Source organism: Chiloscyllium plagiosum, unplaced genomic scaffold, assembly GCF_037043375.1.
Source record: "Chiloscyllium plagiosum isolate Xiang-an unplaced genomic scaffold, Cpla_swu_hap1 HiC_scaffold_24, whole genome shotgun sequence".
In the NCBI taxonomy this organism is placed as follows: Eukaryota; Metazoa; Chordata; class Chondrichthyes; order Orectolobiformes; family Hemiscylliidae; genus Chiloscyllium; species Chiloscyllium plagiosum.
The window spans coordinates 30,788,662-30,806,218 of record NW_028270162.1 but is presented as its reverse complement, the minus strand read 5'-3'; the positions used below and the strand labels follow the sequence as shown (position 1 = coordinate 30,806,218).

General features: G+C 37.3%; 1 protein-coding gene across 2 annotated transcripts in view; it reads left to right on the top strand.

The window, feature by feature from the left end:
• Positions 1-17,557, top strand: part of anapc5 (anaphase promoting complex subunit 5) — a 61,641-nt gene that overhangs the window by 32,449 nt on the left and 11,635 nt on the right. For both annotated transcript variants that reach the window (XR_015761263.1, XM_043715731.2), the window contains exons 10-15: positions 486-667; positions 1,513-1,648; positions 4,109-4,183; positions 5,451-5,572; positions 8,498-8,605; positions 16,823-16,970. Coding sequence is in view for 1 of the 2 variants with exons in the window: in XM_043715731.2 (XP_043571666.1) it covers positions 486-667; positions 1,513-1,648; positions 4,109-4,183; positions 5,451-5,572; positions 8,498-8,605; positions 16,823-16,970 (771 nt within the window). In the remaining variant the exon portion in view is untranslated. The remainder of the gene's footprint in view (positions 1-485; positions 668-1,512; positions 1,649-4,108; positions 4,184-5,450; positions 5,573-8,497; positions 8,606-16,822; positions 16,971-17,557) is intronic.

Sequence of the window (17,557 nt, the reverse complement as noted above, 5' to 3'; positions counted from 1 at the left end):
TGTATTAGGTCTCAGGCATTCCTTCAAATCAGATCAGGTGATAAAAGTTACAATTTTCTACTTTAACCTATAATCAGAAATGTATTTTAAATAAGTATTTGTGGTCCTTTCTATAGAACGCTAACATACTGTCCAAGTAAGGAAGCTAAAATCAAATTTAATGTATTGTTGCAGTATGATCATGTAGGAGTTTTTGAACTGGACCAGCAAACACAAGTTGAGATTTCATTTTCTCTCATTTAAAACTTTAGTTTAATAAATAGAGTAACTGTCAAATTCAAAAACCCAACTGCTTCACCTGATGTCATTCCTGGAAGGGAATCTGCCATCCCATCTGGTCCTGCCAACAGAGACTCCAACTATCTTTATATGCTCAGAGTTCTAGGCATTGAAAATGAATGATGCCTTGGAATGTGTACCCCTCTGCACAAACAACAAAAATGATACTCCTGTTGTGTTAATATCTAACTGCTCTTATTTTGTAGTATCTAGCATCTCTGGGCATCCAATCACTAGTGCAACAAAGGACCTTTTCTGGAAGGTCAGCCAACAAGTTAATGGATGCCATGAAGGACTCTGACATGTTGCATTGGAAACATGGGCTTTCAGAGCTTATTGATGTGAGCATAGCTCAGAAAACTGCAATTTGGAAAATGTATGGTCAAAGGTATGTAAAAGTGTGTTAATTTTTATTTATGGACTCATGGTGCATAACAAATTGCATATCATTTAACCCTTAGGAGTAAAACTAAAGGTGGTATTTATTTTTAAGTTATACCCTTGCATTATTGGACAACTGAGAAGGGTAAATAATGATTAAAAAATAGAAATGGCTGGGAAAACTCAGCAGGTCCAGCAGCATATGTGGAGAGAAGTCAGAGTTAATATTTCGCGTCCAGTAACCCTGAATAAGTGGACTGGACCCGAAACATTAACTCTGATTTCTCTTCACAGATGCTGCCAGCCCTGCTGAGTTTTTAAAGCTATTTCTTCTTTTGTTTCTCATTTCCAGTATCCACAGTTCATTTGGTTTTTTTGTTTAAGGCCTTGTCCAATTCCATTATTTTCTGCTAGGTTATTTCAAATAACATATAGTGACAACTTTTCAAAAAGTAACTAAGTTAAATCATCTGCCTCCAATTAGGAGTGTATCTGACTTCTATTAAGTTTCTTCCAATCACTAACTGAAATTATGAACTTTGGGAATGACCTCATATACTCTGGTACAATATTCTAGCGGGTGATGTGAGACTTACCAATGATCATTAGCAAATGGAATTGTCAGAATAGAAAATGAGCTCGATTCTTTTCCTACCTTTTTTGAGTACTATGATGATACTCTTGATGAGAGTTGGTGCCAAGTTTGCAATCTGGTTCTTATGTTGCTTTGTTCTATATTTCTGAATTATGTGGATTAGACTTACCTAGTAGGTGAGACTTTCAAAAGTGTTTATCATAATTGCCAATAAATTACTCTCAGCGTGAATACTTAATTTTGTTTATCATTTCTAGCACAATGGCTCTACAACAAACACAGCTTCTTCTGTATATGCACACTCTGGAGTCTGTGAATGTGGATATCCATCAAAATAACACTGAAGCAATGGCTGTAGTACTTTGTCACCTGGCAGAACTTCATGCAGAACAGGTAAGTTGGCTTTGTTTATTTTTTCATCTTTTGCCTTACCTGCTTTTTTTAAACTGCAGACCACATTGAGATACAGTTTCATCTGACAGTATATCAGCCAAGTGACATTCTCCATGTGTCAATGATAACAAGATATTTGATCATTAGGAACTTTATAGTTGAGTTTAAAAGAATATATTGACTTGCTTACTTAAGTAGAGTTCATTGGATGGCAAGTACCAGCTAAGCATATTCGCTTTTCATCTCCTTTGCCCCAGATGACTGATACTAATCATAGTGCCCCTACTGTAACTCAGCTGAGATTAGTTTACCCTGCTCAAACCAAGGGCAAGATCTCACTCTTTGTCTAGCGGAGTTATCTGGGATAGTTAAACCATCAAAGAGTGTTTCTGCTAGCTATTTGGAAGAATATTGCTTGAAGTTCTTTTTTACTTAAACAATGATCTTTCTAACATGATTCATATTCCCAATTACAGTATAATGTCACATGGTTAAAATAGCAATCTTGTGGTGATTGTGTTTTCTTAAACTCTCCGCATTTGGCCCATATCTCCATAAACCCTTCCTATTCATATACCTTTCAAGATGCCTTTTAAATGTAATTGTGCTAGCCTCCTCTGGCAACTCAGTCCATACACATACCACCCTCTGTGTGAAAAAGTTGTCCCTTAGGTCCTTTTTAAATTTTTCCACTTTCACCTTTAACCTATGCCCTCTAGTTCTGGGACCCAGGGAAAAGACCTCGAGTATTTATCGTATCCGTGCTCCTCATCATTTTATAAACCTCTATAATGTCACCCCTCAGCCTCTGATGCCTCAAGGAAAATAGCTCCAGCCTATTCAGTCTTTCCCTGTAGCTCAAACCCTCAACCCTGGCAATACCCTTGTAGATCTTTTCTAGACATTTTCAAGTTTCACAACATCCTTCCTATAACAGGGAGACCAGAATTGCAGACAATATTCCAAAAGTGGTCTAACCAATGTCCTATACAGCCACAACATGACCTCCGAACTCCTATCCTCAATGCTCTGATAGAGGCAAGCATACCAAACGCCGCCTTCACTATCCGTCTACCTGCAACTCTACTTTCAAGGAAATATGAACTTGCATTCCAAGGTCTCTTTGTTCAGCAACACATCCCAGGACCTATCCACTGGGTGTATAAGTCCTGCCCTGATTTGCTTTTCCAAAATGTAGCACCTCACATTTATCTAAATTAAAGTCCATCTGTCACTCCTCAGCCCATTGGCCCATTTGATCCAAGTCCCATTTTACTCTGAGGTAACCTCTTACATCTGCAAACGTACTGACCATACCTCCTAAATTCATATCTAAATCACTTATATAAATGACAAAAAGCAGTGGACCCAGCACTGATCCTTTTGGGGTTAGATTTATTTAAGATATCTGGTCGGCATGGATGAGTTGGACCAAAGGGTCTGTTTCAATGCAGTACAGCTCTATGACTCTAAGAGACAGAATTATTGTTCCTCATGTTCTGTCATTTAAATGAGTATAATAGTGTTAATTTCTTGACACAATCTCCCAATTAGTGTTCCCTCATCCATGAAAGCTGTCCAATTCCAAAATCAGGTAAAACGTCAGTTCCAATTCCTTGATCCAGAAATGGGATAAACCTGTGCAGAACATCTGTTCTGGTCTGTAGGGGCCTACTCTGATAAAGTAGCATGTTGGCCAAAAATAAATCTACAGCTGATTTCATCTCTATTTAGTGGAATATCTGTGCCTTCATCTTAGTGCCCTTATTGATTAGATTTAAACTCGGTGAAATGGTCCTGAATATGTCTCCTCATTCTCTGTGCTACCACGACTATATGTTTGAGAAACTAAAATAAGAGTCTCTATAATCTAGAAAGTCTTGTATTATGCAAAAGAAAATGAACAATTACTTAAATTCGGCACTTCACAATATTATTTAGGAATTTGGTAACATTTAAAGTGGTTAAAAGAACTTATTTTGATTTAGCAAGTTTCATGTAAAGTTTGTATGTTATTTAGCTAAAAGCAGTTCCTTAACCAAAACATAAGAGGGAGCTATTAGAGGTAGCCATAGCCGGATGCTCTTAAGAATTTGTCTCTAAGCTGTCAATTCACTTCTTTCACACTGCAGACTACTAATCACTTCCAAACCAACCTCTGCTTACAACTGAAAAGTGTGTTAGTTATGACTCTTGTTTATAAAGAGTCAATCATAATGATTTGACTCCCAAGATGTGATGATCCAGAGCTCCTAAAATAATTTTGTTGTCAAAGTAAAGCAACTAGGCAATAGTTGGCACTTAATATAAAAGAACTGAATTTTGAATTCCCTTTTTCTTCATTTGATTTATGTATTTAATAGAAACCCAAGCAGCTGAAATGCTATTGCAATTAATTAATTAATTGCATCCTTGAATGTGATTGTTACCTTAAATGATACATATCTTTTGAATTTGTAGGGCTATTATTCAGCTGCTTCTGAAATCCTAAAGCATTTGAAAGATCGGTTTCCTCCCCACAGCCAGCATGCAAAGGTACAGTGGCAATTACAACAGCAGTTATTATTTGATAAAGAAGATAATTGTCATCATTTTGACACTGTTTAGTTTTTGAAATGATTACAGTAACTTAATAGTGTAACAGTTCTTCAAAACAAGTGTACAATGGTTTTTTACTGCACTGAATTCAAGAAATATATGCTGCACACTGGGAAGAAAACGTTAATATTTGAACTGCAACTTTTACTTTGAATTAATTAGCGGAACTGCAATTACAAAATAGACCATGTTTACCTTAAGATGCTGACAGTTGATTGGCTTGTGAATTTCAGTTTCTTAAAAAAAAAATTGGAGACCGATGACCTATGTGAAAATTAAACATTCAGTTTCTAATGACCCATGAAGAGTTCCTATTTCTGTTTCAGCACTCACAAAAGAACTGCTGTTGGACTCAGTGGAAATAGACAATGAGCTGGAGAATCAATTGGGTTTCACCAGTTTCATAGGATGTAGGTTTGTGATCATGATCAGCTACATTGTTCAATTTCTCGTCAAAGTAAAAGAACAACAAAGGTCATAAATCTCTTTTCAAGAAAAGAGGGAATCTGCAAAGAGACTCTTAACAGTTGAACTAGTAGTCTAAGTCTAGAACCTGCATGTTTGTATGTTTACGATTAGGAAGTGGAGCCATGATTATTTCTTGTTTTCTTGTTGCAACCTATGTTTAGTTTGTTGTTCACTTCCTATTTCAGTGTATTTGACCTTTAGAAAGTTTGTGGAAATCTTTAAGTGTTTATTTACCAACTCTTTCTAACTGATTGAAAATTGAAATCTTATCATTTTGATATATATTTTGTATTGAATTTGGCAAATACTAGACTGCTATATTTTTATGCTGCTTTTTTTAAAAATTTCTGCAAAGATGTTGCTTGAAAATATGCCTTTGAAATGTTAAGGAAAATGAAGTTACAGCCTATGTAGACATCAGTGACATTTCCACAGTAATAAGATAATTTGAGGATCTTCGCACATTAAACGTTTGAGTTCAGTGGTTATAGATGTCCTTTTGTTAAAAACAAACTTTTGATTATTTACACAAATATCAGAATTACTATATGCCTACGGGAATTCTTATTAGGTTACTGAGTATATACAATGAAGCAATTTGTATGAATTCATGTTGAAATTAGTAATTAATTGCTATCTTGCTGGCAATAAAAAGCATACAATAGTGTTGACATTGCTTATTTACAACTTTTTATGTTCCATGCTTTATAATCAAATTTATTTTTGTACCTATAAGCTCTGGATGCTGTTTGAACAAAATATACAGTTTAATCGAGCAATGAGTGATGGGAAATATCACATAGCTGACTCCCTAGTTCCTGGAATAGCAGCACTTAATGGCCCAGAAGGACTGTATAGGTAAGTATAATGAATAATTTTCAGCAAAGTGTTGCAGAGATTTGGGACACTCTTATACCAAGAGCAGTTGATACTGGATCAATTGCTAATTTTTAATGTCTGATTGATGTTGTTGCCTACCAAAGATTTTAAGAGATGTGGAGTGAAGACAGTTACATGGAATTGGATTAGGAATCAGTCATTAATTCATTGATTTGTGAAACAAGCATGAATAGCTAAATTGCGTACTCCTTCCTATAACATTGATATCTCAGCTTAATTTCATTGTATTACATTTTCTTCCAAAGAAAAATGGAAAAGTAGATTAAAGAAGCTTAATTTGTAACTTAATTTGAATAATATGGAGAGCCTTTCAAATATGAGCTTTGCTGACTTTGATTAGTTTTCTTGAATTGCAAAAATGAGCAAGGCTTAATTTTCCTCCTAAATAAATTCGTTGGCTTTATTACAAGTTCAGAGAAGCTTATGGCATGGTTTTGAAAATAATATGTGCTTTTTGTCAGGAGAAGAGGTTGAGCTGATGGGTGTTGTTGGAAAGAAATCTGCTGTTTTACCGTAATGCCAGTATGCTTGTTTCTTTAATATCTCCTACATATTTGCTAATAGACTGAAAGTGTAAGTCAGCATTGTTTCAGAGGGCCATCGCTTGCTTTCTGTCAGAAAGAGATGACCGGTGGTGAGTTTAACCTGAGGGACACCACATCAGGAGAGGGGCAAGGTTGAAAAGGCAGGGCCTTCCTGGTGACTTCAGCCAGTACGGAAGTTGAACTGGTACTGTTTGTGTGACTCTGCATTGCAAACCAATCATATAGCCAATGCATTCCACCACCCCCTCTTTAAAAAAAAAGCCGGTGCTACATTTATCTTTTGGATTCATTTGTGTAATGGCACTTATTTACTACTACATCACATTGTCAATTTTAGTCATGTTATTACATATTGCCTCAAATTTTATAATGGTAGCATATTACAAATCAAAAACTGTAGTTTTCTAATTAAAATTAAGAATAAATACTTCACAATACAGAAAAAACAGTATGTAGAATCTACCAGTAAAAAGGGAACAGAAGTTCAGTTAATTAAGTTGTTCGAAGTATTTTTTGAAATTTTTTCTCTTTCTCCTTACCATTTATCTCCTCCAACCCTGAAACTAGGTGGGTTAAAAGTACCATTTAGAATACAAAATGTTACTTTTTTAACTTGCCAACAAACAACTGTAGTTCCAATCCTTAATGCATCTTTTAAATTTCATTCTCTGATGCTGATTTTGCATGAGTGCCTGAGACTCCTAATACTGCCAAAGTGCCATTCTACATATTTTGGTTTTGACACGCTCTAAAAGATGCCGTGCCGTATCTGTTCTAACTTCTAAGCTAGCCTGTCCCTGTGTATTGCAGTTAACACTATCATATTCCACTACCTATATGAGTCCTTTCCAGACCAGCCTATCCTGAAAGTCACAACTCACTCCCCCACCTCTGATGCATTTCTCCTGATCAAGCGCACAATTTAAAACAGTCCTAATTTATTTGATACGTACCAGACATTATGTCATGTTCACAATTTCCAAGCATGTAGCAGTTCTTTATTTATGTAAATATAAATAGAAGCTTTTTAAAGTTTGATTCAAAATTACTTAATAAAAGAAAAGTAAATAATCCGTTGAAAATTTTTTTTCCAGGTAATGATCCACATTTTGTCACTGGCTGCTATTTTTTTCCTGATCATCCAGCACACAATTTAGAACAGTCTTAACTTACTTTGATACATGCCAGATATGTGCTATGTTCACAATTTGCAAGCATATATCAATTGTTTACTTATGTAAATATGTCTTTTTTTTTCAATTTTGATATCAAATGATTTAAGAAAAGAAAAGAAAATAACCTATTCAAAAAGTGTTTCCAGCAGCGATTCACGTTTTGTTATTGGCTGCTTCTTTTTAGTTCAGAGAATGTGACTGACTCTTAATAGTCAGAGGAACAAAAAAAGGTGGTGACGCCACATGTTTTGCTAGAATTCTACAATTATTACTCTTTATTAACATTTTTAAAATTTGAATGTAATAGTTTGTTTCTCTGACCAGCAAGCAACCCACAGAAAATGTACTAACAATAAGTCCTCTGTGTGAATTTCCTGTTGACCATCAAATTTGATACCATGTTATAAATGATGGAATGTGTGTCCTGTTTGAAATTTCCACTAGAATGTTTCTATGTGACTGCCTGACATGGAAATATGTATATAAATTTTAAGTTGGAACAATCTTAGAAATTCTTAGAATTTCTAAGAAAAAAGATGAACAAATTGCTCAAGCAACAGGAGAAAATATACTTTTTATGATAGATGCAGAGTTTAAAAAATAACTTACAATATTTGAGAGGTTAGATTGTAACTTACGTATATTGTTGTCCCACTCCTGTTAGAGATTCTTCTATTATATTTCATTCTGAGGTTTTGAGATTTTAAACTTGGGTTTATTAGCCTCTTCAATTGGCATATAATGCTCCTGACTATTGCTCAACTGTTCAAGCCTACCTGGTGTTTTCTATCTTGCTGTACATCCTGGATTTTAAGAAGAGTAAAATTGAGTGTATAAGTAAACGAGCATGTAATTGTCAAGGCTATAAGCTTTCATTAATAACTGGATAGAATTTTGGCATTTAATCTACCAAAAACTGGTTTAAAAACTCCCAGAATGATTTGGTATAGTGTGACCGAACTCAGTGTCTTTAAACATACAGCGTGTCACCTGGCATTATAACATATAATAATAAAATAGCATATTCCTCAATTCACAATGACATCATAAAAACTTGCTGTATTAACTAAAATGCAATGTGTTCTAAATGAATTTTGATGTGCCCAGTGGTATATGGCCCTACACAATAGTGCTCATCGATTTTCTTCCATGTTTCCTCAAAGGAAAGCACTTGTGCTGAAAGCTCAGAATCAGATCACAGAATCCTATAGACTTCTACAAAAGTTGTTGGTCCATTGTCAGAAGAAAAAATCTACAGAAATGTTGATAAAGTAAGTATAGAATGATTGCATGTGTGAATGATTCAAAATGATGATAGCACCAGGGATTGAATTTTTAGTCAGGGACAGGAACCCAAATAGGTTCAAGTTCCAGTTCCTGACCTCTTGTGCTATGTTTTAGATGCACTCACTGCAGTTTTGAAATGCAGAGTCAGTTGAAGGCTGGGGATGGTGGGCAAACTCATCCAAAAATAAACACAGCAAGGGAGAAAGCCAGATAAGTTTTGTTGATTTATTGAAACATGGTCCAGGCTATTGCTGACTGCAAATCCCAGTCCATATGGAAATAAAGCTCTTAGTTAAATCAGTTTGTTGATTTAACTTGCCCCTCTTTGAAAAAAGCTGGTGTAGTGGTGGAAAATAGTATAATGGCCCCATATGTCACCGTAGTGTAGGCTTGAGTAATATTTTATTGTGATAATTAATTATATTTTCTATATTACTAGGTCTGTCTGAAGGATTTTGAATCTGTGGTAAAAATACAGAACTGCAATTAAATTATAATTTTTAGATACTAGAATTTGTAAGGAATAGTTTGTTTGTTAGTCTTCAAGTTTTATTTTGAGTTTGTTTAAAAAAAGAGTGGAAGCAGTATTAACATTGCGAGTAATAACACAGATACAAAACAAATATGTCTAAAAATGAGGCTTTTCAATCAACTGATACTAATCAAATTTGTTAATAGGACAAATAGTAAATGATATGGGAAATTGCTATTTTTAGTGTATAATTTGAGGTTATGAATGTACAATAAACTAATATCAAACCTGAAAGAAGCTTACTACTGACAACATAGTATACCAGCTACCATATCTAAAAACTTTGAATGACATGCAGCCACACATATTATCACTCAGTTAATATCCAAAATGAGCAAGCCATTTTATCATTATTTATTAAAGCAAGTCAGCACAGATTATTTAAAGGGAAATGGTGTTTAACTTGAGTTTTTTGAGGTAAAGTAATAATGAAGGTGATGTTGTTTAGCATCTGGACTTCAGCAAGTATTTGATGAAGTACTATGAAATGCCAAAAACATTAAAGCCTATGAGATAAAGTGACATTGATGTTGGATGTGAACTTGGTTAAATGACAGGTTAACCGGGTTTTTGGACAGTAGGAAAAATAAAAATTCCCTAGGAGAGCTGCTTTTCTTCAAGTATATTAGTGACTTAAACTTTGGTATACAGTGTACAATTTCAAAAGTTGGGAAATATTATGAACTGTACAGAAGATACTGTTAGACATCCAAAGATTATAGGTAGGACTGAGTGAAAATTTAGCAGATGAAATATATAGAACTAACGAGTAATGCATTGTAATACAAATAATGAGGCAAGACAGCATAAACTAAAGTGTACAATTCTAAAGGAAGGGCAACAAGACAGGCACTGACTTGCTATGTACATAATCATTGAAGGTGGCAGGTGGATTTAACAAGTGGTTTAAAAAAAAAGACACATGAGATCCTGGGCTTTAAAAAGTGACACCAGCCCTAACTTTTGTTTCAGGATCAGGTGCATGAGGCAGAAGGATTCTAGGCTCTGCAAACCTGACTTTGGATGCCTGGACTCCTAATTTTTGGTCTGGGAGTGCAGGCTGCGTAGGAAGTCAGGTCAGTCGATGAGGAAGAGCTCATGAAGCTGCCTATTTTTGAGCCAGACTTGATGGAAAGCTTGCCTCAGGATTCCAGCCAGCATCCAAAAGTTAAAATAAAGTAAAATAAACCCAATATTCACATTCTCTCATTCCCACAAACTAATGCTGTTTAGGAGCCATCCCCAAGGCCCCTTATTCTCCTGGCCTAACTTAGTGCTAATTCATATCCCCCTTCAACTAACATGCCTACTTGCCTTTATGTTCTGGTACTCCAGAAGACAAAAGACAAAATGGACGTCTACTACTTAAAGTTCTATATCGCAGACTACACTTTATTGAGAAAAGCACTCTCATTTGTAAGAAAAACACATTTTGATATCTCTTTCTTCTCCTTGACAGCTTTGCCGTTCCAAGGGGTTTATGCATTAGGCACAATCTGCTCTGCTGATAACAATCATACAGAATACTTAAGCCCCTCAATCCCCAACACCCAAAGGTGTCCCAAGACCATATGAATAGGGGTACGTTACTTCTACAGGATACCCTAACTATTCAAATGAACCCACAAAGTTTGTGTTTGCTCTTAGCTGATCTAATGTGCACAATGCAGTTCCATGCTTTGGGCTGCCAAAATCCTACTTCAATGGAGGCAGCTCTGATATGCCAAAATATTTGGTCCATACAAAAGTAATGAAATTATGTGGAATCTTAAATGATTACTGATTTTGCCTCTGCTGAAATGTTATTTCTAATTTGGTGCGCTTCACTTTTTAGAAAGCTTTAAAGGGGGTGCAAAGAAATTTACAACAAATGGTTATATTGTAAATGGGGAACTTGCATGACAGGAATAAATGACAAAAGTTGTGTCTGTCCTTTAAAGAAAGGTTGGGTGGAGATTTAATGGTATTCAAAATCTTGTAGTTCAATCGAAAGAAGCTGTTCCCTTTGGTGGAGGTGACACAAACCGAAGATATGGATTTGGGTGATAGTGAGAGTCATAAAGATGTACAGTACAGAAACAGACCCTTCCGTCCAACTAGTCCATGCGAACCAGATATCCTAAATTAATCTAGTCCCATTTGCCAGCATTTGGCCTATATCTCCCTAAACCATTCCTATTCATATACACATCCAGATACCTTTTAAATATTGTAATTATACCAGCCTCCACCACCACCTCTGACACCATTCAATTCTGGTCTCCCTGCTATAGGAAAGATGTTGTGAAACTTGAAAAGGTTCAGAAAACATATACAAGGATGTTGCCAGGATTGGAGGGTTTGAGCAATAGGAAGAGACTGAATAGGTTGGGACCATTTTCCTTGGAGCGTAAGAGGCTGAGGGGGTGACCTTATGGGGGTTTATAAAATCATGAGGCACATGGATCGGGTGAAGAGCCAAGGACTTGACCCCAAGATACAGGAGTCCAAAACTAGAGAGCATAGATTTAAGGTGAGAGGGAAAGATTTTAAAGGGACCCAAGGGCAATTTTTTCACGCATGAGAGAAAAGACATGTTTACATTGCAAATTATTGGGATGTGGAACACAGTATCCAACAAGATGGTGGAGGCTGAATCAATTGTAGCTTTTAAAAGAGATTAGCATAAGTAAGTAATGGTTTTGAAAAATTGCTGGGCAAGAGCCAACAGTGGGACTGTCTTGCAGAGAGTCAGTACGGTTTCAGAAGGGTCATGTATACAGCATAGAAGGAGTCCACTGTATGATTTAATGCTCAGCCAAGCATGTCCTCACCCATCTTCCATACAGAGTATTTCTGGTGGGAGCAAGTAATAGGAATTTGGCTTGACCTTAAGCTTTCTAATTTAACACACTGTAAACAGTTGTTGTATCTCAGCTGCTATTCCAAAATGTCAAATTTAGTACATACAAGGCATTACACACAAAACCCTCTTGAAATGTATGTTTTGGCTTCTCACTGCACTAAATATTTCAGCGCTGGGGACTACGAGTCTGGATAAAATTGATTAGGAATTTGCTATAGACATCACTGACAAAATCACTGAATTATTACAATATTATGATGAGGATATCAATTTGTCTGGTCTATTTCTTTCACCCAGGAAGAACTACACATCTTCCCTTTCCCATTGCAGAATCTGATTCATCTCCTATATAATTCCAATTTTTTTTTGCCTTGACTACCCTGCCGAGAAGTCCAATCCGTGTGTTGATCAGTCTTTGTGTCAAGAAGAATTTCCTGATTTCTGTTAGACTGCTTTCTTATTCTAAGTTAAAATTTACGCAACACCAGGTTGTCATCCAACAGGTTTGGGCTGTTATAGTAGTTAATGCAGACTCAAGTCTGTATTGAGACATAATACCTCACAATCTAGTATGTTTGCTCAGGTCTTTATTTACATCATACCTCACAATACAACATTCACACTTCACAATTCCAGTAGGAGTGCAGCATATAAACTCTTACTCACTACAATACTTATATTAATTCTAGCTTTGAATTCTACATCACAGTTCCTTTCCCAACCATAGCACCAATAAATCATAGTTCATTTGAGATCAGAATAACACCAACACAAAAATAGGCAATAAATCTGCTCCATTTCTTTCAATAATTATATGTAAACCCATACTCAGCAGAAAGCTTTTTTAAACTTATTCCGGTAGTCCTACAGACAGCTCAGGATGTTGAGGTACTTGGGTAGCTTGAGTTTTCATTCCTACATAATTGTTCTTGAAGTTACTCCAGCAGAACTTTTCCATTTTCATTAGTTAGTTTGAGAACAATATATAGAATCAGTTGGTAATCATTTGCCCTGAGGGTTGGACAAAGCATGTCAATGAAATTAATGTGGATTTCACCAGTTTCCTCATTTTCCCCTCCCCACCTTATCCCAGTCATAGAGATGTACAGCACAGAAACAGACCCTTCAGTCCAACTTGTCCATGCCGACCAGATATCCCAACCTAATCTAGTTCCACTTATCAACACCCGCCCCATATCCCACCAAAACCTTCCGAATCATTAACACATCCAGATGTCTTTTAAATGTTGCAATTGTACTCTCCTCCACCACTTCCTCTGGCAGCTCATTCCATACACGCACCACCCTCTGTGTGAAAAAGTTGCCCCTTAGGTCTCTTTTATATCTTTTCTGAATCCTTTCAAGTTTCACAACAACTTTCCGATAGGAAGGAGACCAAAATTGCACGCAATAAACAATGTCCTGTACAACCGCAACATGACGTCCCAACTCTTGTACTAAATACTCTGACCAATAAAGGAAACACCTTCTTCACTATCCTATCTACCTGCGACTCCACTTTCAAGGAGCTATGAACCTGCACTCCAAGGTCTCTTTGTTCAGCAACACTCCCTAAGACCTTACCATTAAGTGAATAAGTCCTGCTAAGATTTGCTTTCCCAAAATGCAGCACCTCACATTTATCTAAATTAAACTCCATCTGCCACTTCTCAGCCCATTGGCCCATCTGATCAAGATTCCATTGTAATCTGAGGTAACTTTTTTGGCTGTCCACTACACCTCCAATTTTGGTGTCACCTGCAAATGTACTAACTATACCTCCTACATTCACATCCAAATCATTTATATAAATAATGAAAAGCAGTGGACCCAGCACCGATCCTTGTGACATTCCACTGGTCACAGGCCTCCAGTCTGAAAAACAGCCCTCTGTCTTCTACCTTTGAGCCAGTTCTGTATCCAAATGGCTAGTTCTCCATGAATTCCGTGAGATCTAATCTTGCTAACCAGTCTCCCATGGGGAACCTTGTCGGATGCCTTACTGAAGTCTATGTAGATCACATCTACCGCTCTGCCCTCGTCAATCCTCTTTGTTACTTCTTCAAAAAACTGAGGGACAGGATCTTGGTCACCACCAACGTCAGGCTGACTGGTCTATAGTTCCCTGGCTTGTCCTTACCACCTTTCTTAAACAGTGGCACCACATCAGCCAACCTCCAGTCTTCCGGCACCTGATCTGTGACTATCGATGATACAAATATCTCAGTAAGAGGTCCAGATATCACTTCCCTGGCTTTCCACCGAGTCTTAAGCCTCCAATTCGGCACCGCCCTCTTGACCTGTCCATCGTATTTCCCATCTATCCATTCCACCTTCCTTTCAGACTTATCACCTTCTCCCCCATCTTCATCTACCTATTGCACTCTCACCAACCTTTCTCCTAGCCCCATGCCCCCCTCATTTATCTCTCAGCCTACCGGCTCACAAGCCTCATTCCTGATGAAGGGCGTATGCTCAGAACGTCGATTCTCCTGCTCCTTGGATGCTGCCTGACCTGCTGTGCTTTTCAGCACCACATTCTCAACTCTGATTTCCAGCATCTGCTGTCCTCACTTCCTCCTATATCACTGAAACATACAACTAATTTTTCAAGTTTTTAACTCAGTGTCACAGTAATTATGTACTACATCATGCTTTTGGAAGATGTCAAGGCCAAGTTCTTGTATGGACCAAATTATAGAGTGTTATGAAAAATTATTTGCCTACCTCTTGATTTGTGTAGTACAATTGTGGATACAAACACAGTAGAACGGAAATGAGATACAAAGTAACTCAAAAGGACCATCCCATAGCACAAGCAAAAGCAACATAACATATAAGATAAAAATTGTGGTGATTTAGAGTACTCCAGCTCAAGTACTTTATGTGGAGACAAAGATTAAAACATCGGCTGCAATCTAGATGTAAAAGTGCATCATAATGATCAGCTTGTATTTAGAAGGGGGGGGGCATATGTTAATTTTAGTGAAGGAAAAGGTAATTTAAAGAAAAACTGCAACATCACAGCAAGACCATGAATACTTCCACAACACAAATTGTGGATAATCATTGATAAGTATTTCTATATTTGAAACTTGACTAGTTAGATAAAACAAAATAAATATGGCAGGACTGGTGATGTGTTTTAGTTGTAGTATAGGGGAGCTGATGGACACCAGTTTGATCAAGTACTTCTAAACAGTTTGTAGCCTGAGGAGTTCAGATCAGATTAGATTCCCTACACTGTGAAAACAGGCCCTTTGGCCCAACAAGTCCACACTGACCCTCCGAAGAGTAACCCACCCAGACCCATTTCCCTCTGACGAACACACCTAACACTATGGGCAATTTAGCATGGCCAATTCACCTGAGCTGCACATCTTTCGACTGTGGGAGGTAACCAGAGCACCCGGAGGAAACCCACGCAGACAAAGGGAGAATGTGCAAACTCCACACAGACAATCGCCCGAGGCTGGAATTGAACCTGGTGCTGTGAGGCAGCAGTGCTAATCACTGAGCCACTGTGCTGTCCCAATTTGATGGGCTGAAATCCAAACTTTGGATATTGCCATGCTTCAGGGGGAGAAGGTTGCTTGAACACTTTGTTCCAAAGGTGGTCATACTTCTTAGGCTATGTTGTTTAGATCTGGTCCATAGTCAGGGACTGATTCAGGAAATGTGGTAAATCATGATACAAAGAGTTTGAAATGGGATTGATTTAGCTTAACTGAGTGGGCAAAACATTGGCAGATGGAGTATGATGTGGGAAAATGTGAGGTCTATTTTGGCAATAGAAATAGAAAAGTAGAATATTATTCAAATAGAAATAGACAGCAGAAGGATCTGGGTATCCTTGTAGATGAATCACATAAAGATAGTATGCAAATTATGAAGGCAAGTTGAATATTGACCTTTATTGCCAGGAGGTGGAGTATACAAAGTTTGAAAAGTACAACAGGTCATGCAGCATCAGAGGGGCAGGAGAGTCAACATTTTGGGCAGTCAACGTTACTTCATCAGGACAGAGTGAAATAGATGAAGGGTCATGCCCGAAATTCCAACTCTCCTGCCCCTCTGATGCTGCTTGACCTGCTGTGCTTTTTCCAGCTCCACATTTTATTGACTCTGACTTTCCAGCATCTACAGTCCTCACTATCTCCAAGTTTATAAAAAGGAGTTGTCTTACTATAGCTGTGCAGGGAATTAATGAGATGGCACTGAGAATACCGTGCACGGTTTTAGTCTTTTTACTTGCAAAGAGTATATTTGTATTGTAAGCAATTTAGAGAAGCTTTACACAGCTGATTTCCAGTATAAAGGAAAGATGGTAAGGAATCTTGTAAGGAAAGATTGAACAGGATGAGCCTGTATACATTGCAGTTGAGAAGAGTGAGGGATGTTCTTTTTGAAACATAGGATTACAAGGGGGCCACACAGGGTGGATCCTGAGAGGATGCTTCTGTCACAGTGAATTTATGACTAAGGGCACAGTTTAAAAATAATAGGTCTCCCATTTCAGACATAGATGAAAAGGGATTTCTCCTCTGAGGGGATGTTAGTCTTTGAATTATCTTCCACAGAATGCAGTGGAAGATGGATCATTGATTCTGTTCAAGGCTGACTTGGATTTTTGCCGAGCATGGGAACTGGGGGGAGGGTTGTTGAAAGGAGGCAGGGAAGTGGAGTCAAGGTCACAGTCGGCCTGATTGGCTGTAATTCGTAGTCCTGCTCCAATTTTGTTCTTATGATTTTGGGATCTCAACAGCATCAGAAAATAAAGCTTTACTAATATGTTCTTAAGTATTTATAACTGTTTATTTTTAGAATTCTTATTTTGGAGGCTGAGCTTTTCTGGCGTTCCTCATGTCATGCGGTCGCAGTTCCTTTGCTTCTAAAAGCATTGGCACTGAGCCGAGAATATCACTTAGAGTATCTAACCTCGGAAGCCATCTTACATTTGGCATTTTCACAGGTGAGCTATGTCACAAATGTTATTGTATTTAGTTGCAAAGCTTATTCTATATACTTTACTATGAAACAAGAAATATATGTCTCTGCATGGGTCTAACCTTAGGGGAGAATCGTATAAGAAACTGTTTTTCTTTCCTGGTTCCCCTCACCAAGACACAATTTTGCCAACAACAGCAAGCCCAAAAGCACCTGTCATCAAAGCAATAGTTCCTTTGAGTTGTTTGCTTTGCTTCATTCACACCATGCTGTGTGATACTAAATGGCAGTCTTCTTCCTGAATTTCATTCCAAGCTTGTACCTTTCAATTCAATTATATGAAGAGATGCCATTTTTAGAACAGCAAGGAATACATAAGCATAAAACTAACAATGCTAGTGTTTATTTTTCAGACAAACATTAGTTTAATCACATGCTCTTGTGATATTTCTTACTCTTTTATTTTCATTATAGCCTTTTCTTTCAACTGTCTTTCTAACCTATGTTTATATGGGGAAACAAGATGATTAACTGTCTCACAAGCCTCTGCCTGTTCAAACATAACGGTTTCTTTTACTTTTCTTGGCCCCTTGCTTTTATTAATGACCTTTT